At 54.4% G+C, this 13,067-nt stretch overlaps 1 protein-coding gene across 1 annotated transcript in view; it reads right to left on the bottom strand.

Moving 5' to 3' along the window:
• The window catches only part of VWF (von Willebrand factor), a gene marked incomplete at its 5' end in the record, with an annotated part of 133,230 nt that overhangs the window by 81,698 nt on the left and 38,465 nt on the right, over positions 1 to 13,067 (bottom strand). Inside the window, 3 exons of the mRNA XM_079714643.1 lie at positions 3,880 to 3,980; positions 4,960 to 5,098; positions 5,520 to 5,656. Of these exons, the coding sequence (XP_079570769.1) occupies positions 3,880 to 3,980; positions 4,960 to 5,098; positions 5,520 to 5,656 (377 nt within the window). The remainder of the gene's footprint in view (positions 1 to 3,879; positions 3,981 to 4,959; positions 5,099 to 5,519; positions 5,657 to 13,067) is intronic.

Here is a 13,067-nt window from a genome sequence, read left to right as displayed (position 1 = left end):
AGTGCAAAGCCAGCGCCCCTTTCTTGCACACTTATCCTTGCCACACACGTGGGCGAAGCAGGCTGAGCTGTTATGCTGCAAGTCTTCTTAGAACATACATTGGGTGACAAAGAAAAACACCTTCCTAACTTCTTTTTGTTTTTTTTTAATAAATTTATTTATTTTATTTATTTATTTTTTTGGCTGCATGGGGTCTTCGTTGCTATGCACAGGCTTTCTCTAGTTGCGGCGAGCAGGGCCTACTCTTCATTGCGGTGCACGGGCTTCTCATTGCGGTGGCTTCTCTTGTTGCGGAGCATGGGCTCTAGGTGTGGTATGTGGGCTTCAGTATTTGTGGCTCGCGGGCTCTAGAGCACAGGCTTAGTAGCTGTGACGCACGGGCTTAATCGCTCCACGGCATGTGGGATCTTCCCAGACCGGGGCTTGAACCCGTGTCCCCTGCATTGGCAGGCGGATTCTTAAACACTGAGCCACCGTCCCCCTTCCTAACTTCTTGATTTTGACTTGGCCACTGAGCATCACTGAGGAAAAAAGGCCCCGAGCCAAGAGGACCCCGGGGGTTGTGATCATGGTCAGAGGAGGTGGGGGTCAGCGAGGACCCGAGGGTGAGCAGGAGGGCATGCAGGCCACCGGCACGTGGCTTGTTCTCCATGCTTCTGAGTCCGGGATGCACATTCAAGAACGTTTTGGGGAGTCGAGCCTGTGCCTCACACGGTACAGCTGGGGGCATCTGCTGGTCTCTATTGAAGGGGGTCCTGGTTCAAACTGGAGCAGAGACTGGGACCCCAGAGCCCTGACTCTTGCTCTGCAATTTACCAGAGTTAAACTGTGGCTGCAGAACCTCCCTGTGTTCTGATACCTGCTCAGGCCGGGCTCTGTAAGGTCATCTCCTAGAGCCCCTTCCAGCTCTGACTTGACAAGATGCAGGATGAACAATCGAGTGAGGGTTCCGAACCCGTATAAAGTGTACCCAAGTAAATAGCATTAATAAGAAAGAGGATGGAGTAACGTTTCCTCGTTTGCTTGACAAATAGCAAGTGCTGGCACATCAGGCACCAGCCCTCCCCTGACCTCGCAATGAAAACGTCAGTCCTCCCCACCTAGCACTTCCTGCCACTCCTCTGCTTTCTCTCTCTCTCTCTCTCTCTCTCTCTCTCTCTCTCTCTCTCGCCAAGATTCATCACCTTCCAACACGTGACACAATTTCCTTGTTGCTTCTGCTTACTGTCCATCTGCCCCCATTAGAATGTAAACTAAACGAAGCCAGGATTCTGGTCCGCTTTGTTTCACTGTTGGACCTCGGCCACCAGCTCGGTGAGTGGATGGTTGAACAGTGTCTGGACGGGTTCGTGAGTGAGCGAGGCTCTCCTCCGGACGCCAACAGCCAAGGCCGGCCCCGGCGAAGCAGTGAAGCTGGGGAGGCGTGTGTCCTCTCACCCCCGTCTCAGTGTCCGCTCTCTTCCCTCCTGGTTCTCCGGCCCTGAGTGCCTCAGGCTCCCCAAGTCACCTCCACACCCGCCAGGTCTGCCGTCTCCACCCTCCTCCACTCCCTCTAAGCCTGTCTCCTTCCGTCCCTGGGGCTTGTCTCAGAGGTTGGCTCAGCAAGGGTTAGGGGGGTGCGCGTGCTCGTGGAGGCCAGGCCAGGCTGCCCTGCTACCCGCCCGCAGTGCCTCAACTGTCCAAGATCAGGGACTTGGAGGACGCGCTTGCTATTTGCCATCTGAAATAGCAGTGTCGCTTCCGACAGGATGAAAAGTGTCAGAGGGTCCCTTCTACCCCGCTTGGCCTGATGCCGAGCTGCGCCTGCATCACAGCCAGCAGGGCCCTGCTGCCTGGACCTCGGGACCCGTGCCTCACCCGGGGAGCCACTGGCAGCCCCTCATCCCACCTCCTCTGGCTGCTGCCTCGGTGGGGGGGGCCCGCCCTGCCGCTCCCTGCCGTCCCAACCTCCAGCAGGCGTCTTCAGCTCGGCGGTCCCCACAAACCCCGGGGTCAGCATGGGGACACGTTCCCTCCGCCCCACCCACAAACGCCCCCTTTCCTCCTCCAGCCGAAACACACAGCGCAATCCCCAGGCCCCGGGGTCGTCTGCCCCGCCCTGAGTCTTGACCAGGGAAGGCCTCTTCTCTTTAGCCAAATTGACCAAACGCAGCCCCAGAGATAACCCTGCATCTCATTCCCACAGAAACAAGTCCCCCTTCTGTCCTCAGAGGAGACAAATAAACCTGAGGCAGGGAGGTCAGCCACCCAAGACAAGACCAAGATATTATGTGCCTGCTGAAGGGGGGAGGGGCACCTGACAGATCAAGAGCACCCTCTCGGTGTGGTGGGAGACGCCTGAGAGAGTGGGACGGCTACCAGGGGCACCTCCCTTGAAGACCAGGCTGCAGGAGACCCAAGTTTTTCCTGCTCCAGAAAAGATAGGATCCTTATTTCCCACTGTACTTGAGGGGTTGATAAGATCTCCAAAAACCTCCATGTTCTATAGTGTGTGGTCACAGTTTTATTTTTTATAAAAGAAAAACAAGGCGTTAATTTGGAACTTTCTCAGGGTCTTCAAAGACAAGAGAAAGAACATGACATCACAAGGATGGAGGACACCGGGATGTCATCGAGGACACCCCAGGCGACCATCACGGCATCGTACCGAGGGCCTATGGAACACGGGACCCCCGGAAGCAGGCGGGGACTCTCCAGGGATCCTAGTGTATTCAGGGCAGGGGTTCTCAAAGTGTGGACGTGGGACCCATGGCAGGGGGTGATCCCTGAGACCCTTTCAAAGGGTCCACGAACCCAAAACTATTTTCATAATCATACAAAACGTTATTTGGCTTTTTCCCTCTCATTCCGTACAAGTGCGCAGTGGAGTTTTCCAGCGTCTGCATGACACGTAATATTGCAGAAGATTGAACGCAGAAGCCGATGAGACTCCAGCTGTCTTCCATTAAGCCAGCCATTAAAGAAATTTGCAGAAACATAAACAATGGTATTCTCACTACCTAATTTTGTTTTGGAAAACAGATTTTTTAATGTTTATATCAATGTGTAGTCGCTTTACTATTGTTATTTTTTAATGAATTAATAAATGTCTCTGATTTAATTTCTAATCTGGTAAATATCAACAACTATAACCTCTATAAAAGATCTCGGGGTTCTCCATAATTTTGAAGAGTGCAAAGGCATCTGAAGACCTAAAAGTGAGAAGCGCTGGTCTACTGGGGGTGACACTGCCCAGGGAGCTGATCGGGTGCGCAGTCCTGGGCACGTCTCCCAGCCCCCACGAGCCTTGCTTGCTTCGTTTATGTAATGGCAGTGACAATACCTTCTAGGGAAATTTCCAGAGGGAAAAAATGTATCTGGAAGCCCTGTGAAATATATGGCTCCCTCTCCAAGCATGACTCTAGGGCCACAGAAAGCAGAGGAAGTGGCCCCTAGGCTGCAGAGGCCCCAGGACCAGGGGAGGGATTTGGTAGTTCCCAGGATAACCTTTTACAGGCAGTGGGTACACGACACAGGGTCTTGGCTGTGAGTCCCACTGTGGGCGCACCGCCCCGGGGAACACCCCCTGATTCCAGGCCTTGTTGCAGCCAGGAGCCTGGGCAGCAAATCAACTGCTTCCCCAGCCCTGCATGAGCCCACCCAGTCTGGACGCCCCTTGGGGTACCAGAGCCCAGCACCCGGGAACTCCCGGAGTGAACAAGGGGCATCCAGACAGCAAACAGCAGCCTCTTACACACAGAGAGGCCTGTTCCTCACTCTGGGGGCGCAGGGCCGGCGGAGAAAGGAATTCCCCTCCCACCCTTGAGCGCTCCCCCCAGAGCACAACGGGGACTTTGTAAGGTCCGGCTGCAGGGTGGCCGTGCTCAGGAGGGCACCTACCTTCACCAGCAGCCTCCCGCGGCCGTCCCAGTCTATCTGCAGGTCCTCCCCGTAGCTGAGGTGCACGGAGGCCATCACGGTGTGCTGGATGCGGAGGTCTCCTGGAACCCAGCAAGGACGGGATTTAGGCTAAGATGGGGAGAGGGCAGGAGAGCGGCAGGCAGATGGATCGTAGGGAAAGATGGGGTATCTCACAAAGGACTGTAGCAATGAAAGCAGTGAGTTAGGGGGAAGCTGGGGATGTCCATGAGGCTTAAGGTGGGGGGGCGGTTCTCAGAGGCAAGGTGATCAGGGTGGGTGTAGTGCAAATCGGGCTCCCCCAGGAAGGCGCCTCCGTATCTATCCCTGCCGTAGCCTGCCATTCCCTGTACTGCCACAAGAGGGCAGCAGAGGCTCCTGCATCCTTAGCCGAGGCAGGTGCCCTGAGCCTGGTTCCTTTTCCCATTGAACCCCTAACCCCTGAGCATTTCCTGGGCCCCTCTGCTGTTGCACATGCTTCCAGGCTAAGTTACTCAGTCCTCACGGCTGAGTGGTGCTCTGTGCACAGCTGAAACGGCAGTTTTCTCTGGGGAAGAGGTAGGAGGCATACCTCTTCCCCGGAGAGACACACATAGCATTAACACACATAGGCACCCTCAAGTTCACCATGTGCAAAGCCGGGATAATGGGGCATGGGCTGGCCAGTGGTCTTGAAGAAGAAGAAGAAGAGGGGAGGGGTCTGGGAGCCCCTATGAGGGTGAAGGTTGGAAATAGGCTGTGCAAAATGGCACATAACAACCTGGCAAAGTCACTGAACAGGTAGATTTTCCTACAGGTCACGGGGTCATCTGGCTTTGCCCCGTGACATCTTGGGGTCTGACCCATCACCAGCCACCCCAACCCCAGCCAGCTTCCTCTGCTCCTCCTCCTCCTCCAGGAAGCCTTCCTTTCTTGCAGGAGGCAGGCCAGGACACCCAGCCTGCCCTCCAAAGTTAGCTCTCCTAAACATTTGCGCAGAAGAGGTGGCAGCGAGCACTGCTGAGGGGCGGGGGCGCTGAGGGTGAGCTGGGCGGGGGTCCTGTGGGGGAGGAGAGCACCCACCTTGCAGGAGGGGGATCTGGACGTCCTGACCATCCATGGCAACGCCTCCCCCGTGCTTCAGCTTCACGACGTTGCTGTGCTGGCTGGGCAGGCGGACGGTGACCGAGCGGGTGCAGACCGCGTCGGGGTCGTCGGCACACTGCCAGGAGGGGCACGCCGAGGGACGTCACCAAACACCCCCCCCCAGCCCCGCGGCCCAGCCCCCGACCCATCCACTCAGGGAAAGCCCTCCACCCACGCAGCCCTTCTCGCACGGAACCACTCCCTGGTCCCAGAACCATCTCTGGGAAGGGCCCGGGGCTATGCCACAGAGAGGCCCAAAGCCCAGGCCTCCCCCCGCCCAACGCCATTCTGCTCTGGTCCTTTATCAGGATTCTAGGCCTTGCTTGCCCTTGTTCCTTGGGCCTGTTGTTCCGCAGGGGCTCAGGGTCCTCAGGGGAGCCCTGTGCGCCCTGTCTGTCCTCCCCTTTGCTCGGCTGTCCAGAGGAAGGACGCGCACACGGGGCCATCTTGCACCCCTCACCCCCACGGTTGCCCTGGGGCTGCCTGGCGAGGCTCACCTGGACAGTCTCTATGATGATGGAGAAGGAGTGGTCCTGGCAGTCCCGGGCCAGCAGGTACTGGCAGACCCCACTGAAGGTGAAGTGCCTGTCATCAAAGCTCTTGAAGTGGGATTGTCCTGTGATGAGACATTCCCCTGGGGGGACAGGGAAGGGGAGAGTGTGTGTCCCAGCAGGTCCCCTGGCAGGACACAGGGGAGGGGAGAGTGGGTGTCCCAGCGGGTGCCCTGGGGGGACGCAGGGGAGGGGAAAGTGGGTGTCCCAGCAGGACACCTCCTGGGGATGCCCCTCACTGCAGTCTATAAAGGGGCTCCACGGGAGGACTCTATTCAGGCCCCACTCCTCTGGCCCTGAGAGGTCAGGGCCGGGTGGGTCAGTTCCATGCCTCAGGGGAGTGACAGCCACACCCAAGGAGTGGCAGAGCCAGACCAGAACCCGTGGCTCCGGCTTTATGCTCCAGCTTTGTGCTCTGGGTTCACCGTGGCCCCCAGACCTTCCCCACGGCCGCTCCAGGTTCTGGCTCTGCTGGGGCCAAGGGCCTCGGGCCTGCAGAGGTCTTTCTCTGCGCTGCCATTGTGGGCACTCCCCCCTCCACGAGGGCAAGAGGGCAGAAAGGCCGCCCAGAGTTGTGACGGGGGAAGGGGGAGCCCAGCAGTGCAGGGGCCAGGACCCAATCCTCACACCCTCGCCAGCTGAGGGGCAGCCCTCAGGCCTCCTCCTGGGCAAATCTACGCTGCGACTTCAGCTGGGGCCAGTGGGGGCCCAGGACCCCATCTGCCCATGATCTCACTGCTGCCCGAGCCAGCTGACGCGTCTGGGGGTGGGTACGAGGACGCCCCGGCGTCACCCTGCCGCTCGAGCCCTCGACGCGCACCCACCCAACAGCTCCTCCGTCCTCCCAGGCCCCAGTGCCGGCCCGTGGTGCTGGCCCAGTGCATCTCGGACCGCAGGTCGTCCGTGCTGGGGAAGGGGGGCTTTGCTAATGCCGCCAGTGACTCCCCACTGGCCCGACCCCAGCTCAGCCCACAGCAGACCCACTGAAGCCGAGGCCGGCATCTGGAACCCTCCCAGCCTCCCTTTACCTGTTTCCTCTCCTCCTTGCCTTCTACTGTATAGGGGAAGCAAAGCAGACACACACCACAGCCGTTCCATAAAGTAGGGGCCCTCCTTCCCCTCCCCGTGCCCCCTGGCCCCCAAACAGCAGAGAATCATCCTCCAGGGCACCACTCTGCTCCGCACCCCAAGTTCCCCCTAGGAGGGTCCTACAGCCAGGCCCACTTGGACCCATCTCCAGGGGCTGATGCTGAGCCCGGTCACACAGTCAGGGGTCCCCAAAGGCCTGAGAGGGCTTCCAGCTGTCCACCTATCAAAGACAAGCCCCATCGGCCCCCTGCCTGCCACCTCATGCCCAGATTTGCACTGAAAGACACAGCAGGCATGCGGGGCTGGGGGCGGGGGGCGGCCGGGGGGAGGGGCAGGACCAGCTTTGGGTCCAGGTGTGGCCCTGCCCTTGGTATGTGCTGCAAGGCAGGGGGAGGAGTAGCCCCAGGTTACAGTGAGTGTCCCTCTGCCTGGTCCCCAGAGCAACTAACCCCTTCTATGATGGCGTGGGCCAGGAGGGCACACTCAGCCCAGAGAAATCAGGAGAAAATAGGGAGGCCCCAGATCATCCTCACCAGCATCATCTTCTGTGATAAGAAGAAATATACATGTCTTTGTCCCTGATTCCTGATACAGAGCTTCTAGGGCCCTAGGAATGTCCTGGGTGAGAGAGGCATCTTTTGTTCTACTGAAGCCCCTCTTAGCAGGTCCCTCGAGAGCTTCAGGATGGGGACTGGTTACAGAAAGACCTAAGTACGATTAGAGGGTTGGGATTTCCAGTCCCATCCCCCAAACTCCAGGGAAGGGAGAGGGGCTGGAGACTGAGTTAATAATCAACCAGGCTTAGGGACGTCCCTGGCGGTCCAATGGTTGGGACTTCGCCTTCTAACGTGAGGGTGTGGGTTCAACCCTTGGTCGGGAAGCTAAGATCCCACATGCCTGGCAGCCATAAAAACAAAACATAAAACAGAGGCAACATTGTAACAAATTCAACAAAGACTTTTAAAATGGTCCTAATCAGGCTTCCCTGGTGGCACAGTGGTTGAGAGTCCGCCTGCCGATGCAGGGGACACGGGTTCGTGCCCCGGTCCGGGAAGATCCCACATGCCACGGAGCGGCTGGCCCGTGAGCCATGGCCGCTGAGCCTGCGCATCCGGAGCCTGTGCTCCGCAACGGGAGAGGCCGCAACAGTGAGAGGCCCACGTACCGGAAAAAAAAAAAAAAAATGGTCATCAAAAAAAATCTTAAAAAAAAAAAAATCATCAGTCATGCTTAGATAGTAAAACCTCCATAAAAACTCCTATTAAACAACAGAGTTGGGAGGGCTTCCAGGTTGGTGAACATATTTACATGTAGGACACCCCAACTCCACAGGGACAGAAGCTCCTGTGCTCAGCACCCTTCCAGAGCTCACCCTGTGTACATCTTCATCTGGCTGGTCACTTGTCTCCTTTATAATATTTTTTTGTAATAAACCAGTAATAGTAAGTAAAGTGTTTGCCTGAGTTCTGTGAGCCATTCTAGCAATTATCATAGCTGGCATCAAAAGCAGGAGCCCTTGGATGGAGCCCTTCACCTGCGGGGTCTGTGCTAATTCTGGGTAGTCAGGGTCAGAACTGAACTGAGTTGTAGGACACCCGGGTGGTGTCCAGAAAGTCGAAGGATTGGTTGTTGTCGGGGGGAAACACACACACATGTGGTGTCAGAAGTGTGGTAGAAGCAGATCGTGCCTCCCCATTGCATTGCCCCACAAGAAGGGCACGAGTGAGGGGTCACTGTTTGTGGAAGTCCGAGCAGAACAGGCAATGACTTAGGGGCCAGGGTCATCCCGACTGATTATAGCCACGCTGGAATTCCAAATCCACGGGTGTCACAACAAAGTCTTTTTTAAATGGCTATTTTGGGACTTCCCTGGTGGCGCAGTGGTTGAGAGTCCGCCTGCCAATGCAGGGGACACGGGTTTGTGCCCTGGTCTGGGAAGATCCCACATGCCGCGAAGCGGCTGGGCCCATGAGCCATGGCCGCTGAGCCTGCGCGTCCGGAGCCTGTGCTCCGCAACGGGAAACACCACAACAGTGAGAGGCCCGCGTACCAACAAAAAAAACACAAAAAGGCTATTTTTCGGAAGCTACCATCATTCTACAAACAGAATGACACGGCCCTTTGTATCACATGTCTTGACCCCACTGCAGTGCGATGGGTGGGAATTCCTCCCCCAACCTCTCTTTGTTTTCTCAACAGCACTCTTATCTGAGTAAGAAATTAAACTTGCATTATCTCTGACAATGCTCAGGAAAAGAGGGGTCAATGAGAAAATATGCAAACATTGGAAAGCAAAACTTCTGGGTCAGAATCTAATCCTCTGATCTGATTTCCTGCTCTGACCTCCCCCGATGGGCGTTCTGGAGTTTCTCGGGAATCAGAAATCTAAATACTGTATTATATTTAGCTTATCTCCTTGGTACAATTGAGGGATGGGGCTGACCACACGGGAAACCCAGAAACACAGCTGAGTGAGGTGCTAGGGAGCCGTGGGCCCGGGGGCTGGAACAGGAGCCAGAAGAATGCGCCACACGGTGACACTCGCCCAAGCTCTGCCCAGAGGATGCCCAAGACATTCCCAGCCAGCTGGTCAGTAAAAGGCAGCCTGACAAGCCGCTGGCCACCACTGGACGCAGCAGGTGGGCAATAAAAGTTCGGTGAATGCACGCAAAGCAGGGGATTGTTAAAATAGCAAATAGCATAAAACCAAGAACAGCCAGAAGTTAAAGTAAGTCCACTACATGAATAAGAATCCTCCCTCATGGAAAAAAGGAGGAGAAAAAAAAGTCTCTCATTTGATGGAAACATGTTACCTCTTCTAAATAAGCCCCTCTGTTCACAGGAAAGGAGCCTCCATGGGGCTGTTCTGCTCAGCTCATTGGCTTCTACACTTTTCCATGCGGCTATAGAAAGGCCAGCCCACAGGCCTTCTTCAAAGCAACTCAGGCTTCCTCCCAGCATAAATGTTCACCAAAGCCTGCCTCTAAATCACATTAACATAATCTCAACCAAACATGCAAGACGCATTTCTAAGTGCTCTATGGGCACTACCTCATTTACTGCTCTCGTGAGGCTGGCATTATTATTCCCAGTTTACAGAAAAGAAAACTGAGGCACAGGGCTTCCCTGGTGGTGCAGTGGTTGAGAGTCCGCCTGCCGATGCAGGGGACACGGGTTCGTGCCCCAGTCCGGGAAGATCCCACATGCCATGGAGCGGCTGGGCCCGTGAGCCATGGCCGCTGAGCATGCACATCCGGAACCTGTGCTCCACAACGGGAGGGGCCACAACAGTGAGAGGCCCGTGTACCGAAAAAAAAAAAAAGATGAGCAATGCCTTGCACCAAGGTCCTCCCTCCCGCTCCAGGCCAGGCAGGCGCATGGGCCTCCATGCCACCAAGCCCAGGGAAGGCTCAGGCTCTGTCTTGCCTCTTGCCCCACCTGTCCCAGCCACACCTTGCTTTGCACCACCCCTCCCCATCCCCGGCTCCTCTGTGTCTCCATCCTTCTCTGACCCTGCTTAATGAAACAGCTGTGGCTGTGACGATGAAAACACCTAATGTTTACCGAGTACTTGCTGTGTGTCAAGTAACCACAGCTCTCATGGGATGAAGCTGCTGTTATCATCCTATTTGACAGATGAGGAAACTGAGGCTGCAAGTGGTTAAGCAGTTTGCCAAAAGTCACCCAGTTAGTAAGCGGTGGAACTGGAACTCCTACCAGGCTGAGTCCACAGCCCATTACGCTCCCAGCCCCAGGACCACGCTACCTTTCCACGTTCACAGGACTTGGGCCACGAATAAACTTCCCAGCTCCAGCAGAGTATCTTCCACACTCTTCCCGTCAGGAGTTTGAAATTCTGTCACCAGAGCTTTATTTGTTTGAGGAACAGTCCCTATTAACAGGCATGCTCCTTCCTCATTGATCCCAACCAAACATTTATGATTCAGTGGAAACTAAACTAACAGAGCCCCAGGCACCTGGGGCTGCCCTAATCCTAACCAGAACAGAGGTGTGCCAGGAGCAGTGAAGGCCTAAGGATCATGGAACAGAAGCTCCAGCCCCTCTCCATGCAGACCGATGCTCTCCTCAGCGATTGTTTTCTCCCTCCCACTCCCAAACATGAGGTTCTCTGTGTTAGGTAGACTTTAAGGTCCCCCCCTCCATGGTCCCCACCTCCTGTATTCACATCTTGTGGGATGCCCTCACCTTGAAGGCAGGCTGGACATGTGGTCTTGTTTCTAGCAAATATAATACAGCACAAGTGAAAGATGTCACCTTGGAGAGCAGGTGTTTAAAAGACTGTGGCTTCTGTCTTGGCTGCTCTACCTCATTCTCTCTGAGGTCACTCACCCTAGAGGAAGCCAGCTGTCATGTCATGAGGCAGCCCCAAGGGGAGATCCACAAGGTGAGGGACCGAGGCCTGGCCACCATCACATGAGTGAGCTTCAGAGTGATTCCCTTCACTACAGAGGAACCTTCAGATGAGACCACAGCCCCAGTCAACAGCTTGACTGCAATTTCATGAGAAATCCTGAACCAGAGGTACCCAGCTAAGCCACACGCAGATTCCAGAAACTTTGAGATAATAAATGTTTGTTGTTTGCTAAGTTTGGGGGCCCTTTGTTATACAGTAATAGACAACTAGTACACTCTCATCTTACTCCAGGGAATCAAAACTCAGATCTCTATTTCTAAGAATCACAATGTCAGCTCCTCCAGGGACTGCAGAGAAGCCCCAGCCTGCTCTTTGCTTTACTAGCAGAGCCAGACATATCCTCTTCCAGAACCTTCCCATCAGAAGCTCTGTCAGCAATCTTCACCCTGGGAGATAGGACAGACCCCTGCCAGCTGACTCTTGGCAGGTGTAGAAATATGCTGTGCGCTACGGGTAGAAATGGACAGGGAGGCAAGGACCAACTAAGCTCCAGATCTAGAAAAAGAGGGTCAGGGCTTTGAACGTGCAGAGCAAGAGCTTATTGGTTGTGTTGGCACAATATCAAACCACTCAGTAGACCTCAGAGTTGGAACTAGCTCTCTTCCCATCAAGGCATCAAGAAAATTTCGTGCATCCTCAGCAAAGTTACCATCCGAATTTTGAATTGAAGACCAGGGGATTACATTGTCTACTCCAGACTAAGCATTCCATCATGTACACAGTGGGTTTTTAAATAATTGTTGGATGGATAGATGGATGGATGGATGGATGGATGGTTAGATGGTTGGACAGGTGATTGGATAGATGGATGGATGAATGGTTGGATGGATGGATGGAAGGAAGACCCTCCCTATAGAAAGTTGTTATTAAGAATTCCTAATCTAGTAGTCAATCTGTCAGAACACAATAAGCTAAATTCCTAATTCCACCCACTGTACTTCATAGATCTTATACAACAAATGCTTATTATTTAGACATTAAAAGTTTTTTCACAGGTCCATTACATCGACCGCATGGCTTTCACATGACTCTTTAGGTCTTTCACAGGGTATGATTATGTTAAATTGGAGCACTGACACCACGTGCAAGAGCATCTTTTGTGCTTTGTGCTTCCTTCAAGCATTGCACAGAAGATAAACGGCTGGTTGGCCATCCCTGGGCCAGACTAATTGACTTAGTCCTGGGGCCCACCTTCCATCTAGTTTCCATCTAGTTCCAGAATTTTCCCAGTATAGTGAGCACTGGATAAGTCCTAAGTGACTCTAAAGCCACAGACCCCAAATAGGATCCCAGGTATGTAAGCTCAACCCCCTGCCAGCCCACCAAAGCCAATGTGGTCTCTCGGGGCCAACAGGAGGGGAGCCTCTCATTTGGCTATTTGCCTTGCGGTCTCTTATTGCATTCCACAAACATGGGGATCCCCAAGGTAGTATCCAGCATTTGAGTGAGGCTGAGATGGTCTTTAGCCAAGCGTGGGGCCTCTCCAGGGTTCATGAACGTGAACGAGGGCAAAGACCCTCCTGCAAAGGGATGGATCGAGCACTAGGAAGGAGAGGAAAGGGAAAGGCAAGACAGAAGTCAGGTGGTTGTGAGTTTGAATCTTGTCTCTGTCTCATAGCAGCTGTGTGACTTTGGGTGAGTTACTTAACCTCTCTGGATCTGTTTCCTCTTTTGTAAAATGAGAATAAATTGCACCTTCTTCATAGGTTGTGGTGATGATGTAATACATGTAAAGTACTGAACACCATGCCTAACACATAGCAAACATCACATGACCAAAAGGGGAGAAGCATCAGGAGAAGAGCCAGGGTCATCGGGAAGGTGAGGCAAAGGGAGCTTTGAGTGGGCAAAATTTGCAGTAGATAGAATAGAGTTGGGGCTAAACAGAGGAGAAAGTAAAGGGCAGAAATTATAAGGAAACTTTTCCTAAATAGATTTTCCAGGGCAGGGACAGGGTAGGAGGGATCACT

The sequence above is a fragment of the Hyperoodon ampullatus genome (assembly GCF_949752795.1).
Source record: "Hyperoodon ampullatus genome assembly, chromosome: 11".
Lineage (NCBI taxonomy): Eukaryota > Metazoa > Chordata > Mammalia > Artiodactyla > Ziphiidae > Hyperoodon > Hyperoodon ampullatus.
The sequence above is the reverse complement of the archived record's forward strand: the minus strand, read 5'-3'. Positions and strand labels throughout refer to the sequence as shown.